The sequence below is a fragment of the Tupaia chinensis genome, unplaced genomic scaffold (genome assembly GCF_000334495.1).
Source record: "Tupaia chinensis unplaced genomic scaffold, TupChi_1.0 Scaffold127032_1, whole genome shotgun sequence".
Lineage (NCBI taxonomy): Eukaryota > Metazoa > Chordata > Mammalia > Scandentia > Tupaiidae > Tupaia > Tupaia belangeri.
In genome coordinates, this window is record NW_006187316.1 from 1 (window position 1) to 553 (window position 553).

The 553-nt window shown below is 42.0% G+C and overlaps 1 protein-coding gene across 1 annotated transcript; it reads left to right on the top strand.

The window, feature by feature from the left end:
• Nucleotides 1-5: 5 nt before the first annotated feature.
• On the top strand, nucleotides 6-548 carry LOC106736257 (ubiquitin-protein ligase E3A-like; the record flags this gene model as incomplete). The annotated part of the gene is made up of 1 exon (XM_014592583.1): nucleotides 6-548. A coding segment is annotated over one exon (543 nt), but the record flags the coding sequence as incomplete, so codon positions are not given.
• Nucleotides 549-553: the final 5 nt, after the last annotated feature.

A 553-nucleotide genomic window follows, 5' to 3' on the forward strand; every position in this document is an offset into this window, starting at 1 on the left:
TAAGCAACGAGTTCAACAGTCGAAACCTAGTGAATGACGACGATGCCATTGTTGCTGCTTCAAAGTGCTTGAAAATGGTTTACTATGCAAACGTGGTGGGAGGGGAAGTGGACACGAACCATAACGAGGAGGATGACGAAGAGCCCATTCCTGAGTCCAGTGAGTTGACACTGCAAGAGCTTTTGGGAGAGGAGAGAAGAAACAAGAAAGGTCTTCGCGTGGACCCACTGGAAACGGAACTCAGTGTTATAACGCTAGACTGTCGGAAACCACTCATCCCCTTTGAAGAGTTTATTAACGAGCCGCTCAATGACGTTCTAGAAATGGATAAGAATTATACGTTTTTCAAAGTAGAAACAGAGAACAAATTCTCTTTTATGACATGTCCCTTTATAGTAAATGCTGTCACAAAGAATTTGGGATTATATTATGACAATAGAATTTGCATGTACAGTGAACGAAGAATCACTGTTCTCTACAGCTTAGTTCAAGGACAGCAGTTGAATCCATATTTGAGGCTCAAAGTCAGACGTGACCATATCATAGATGATGC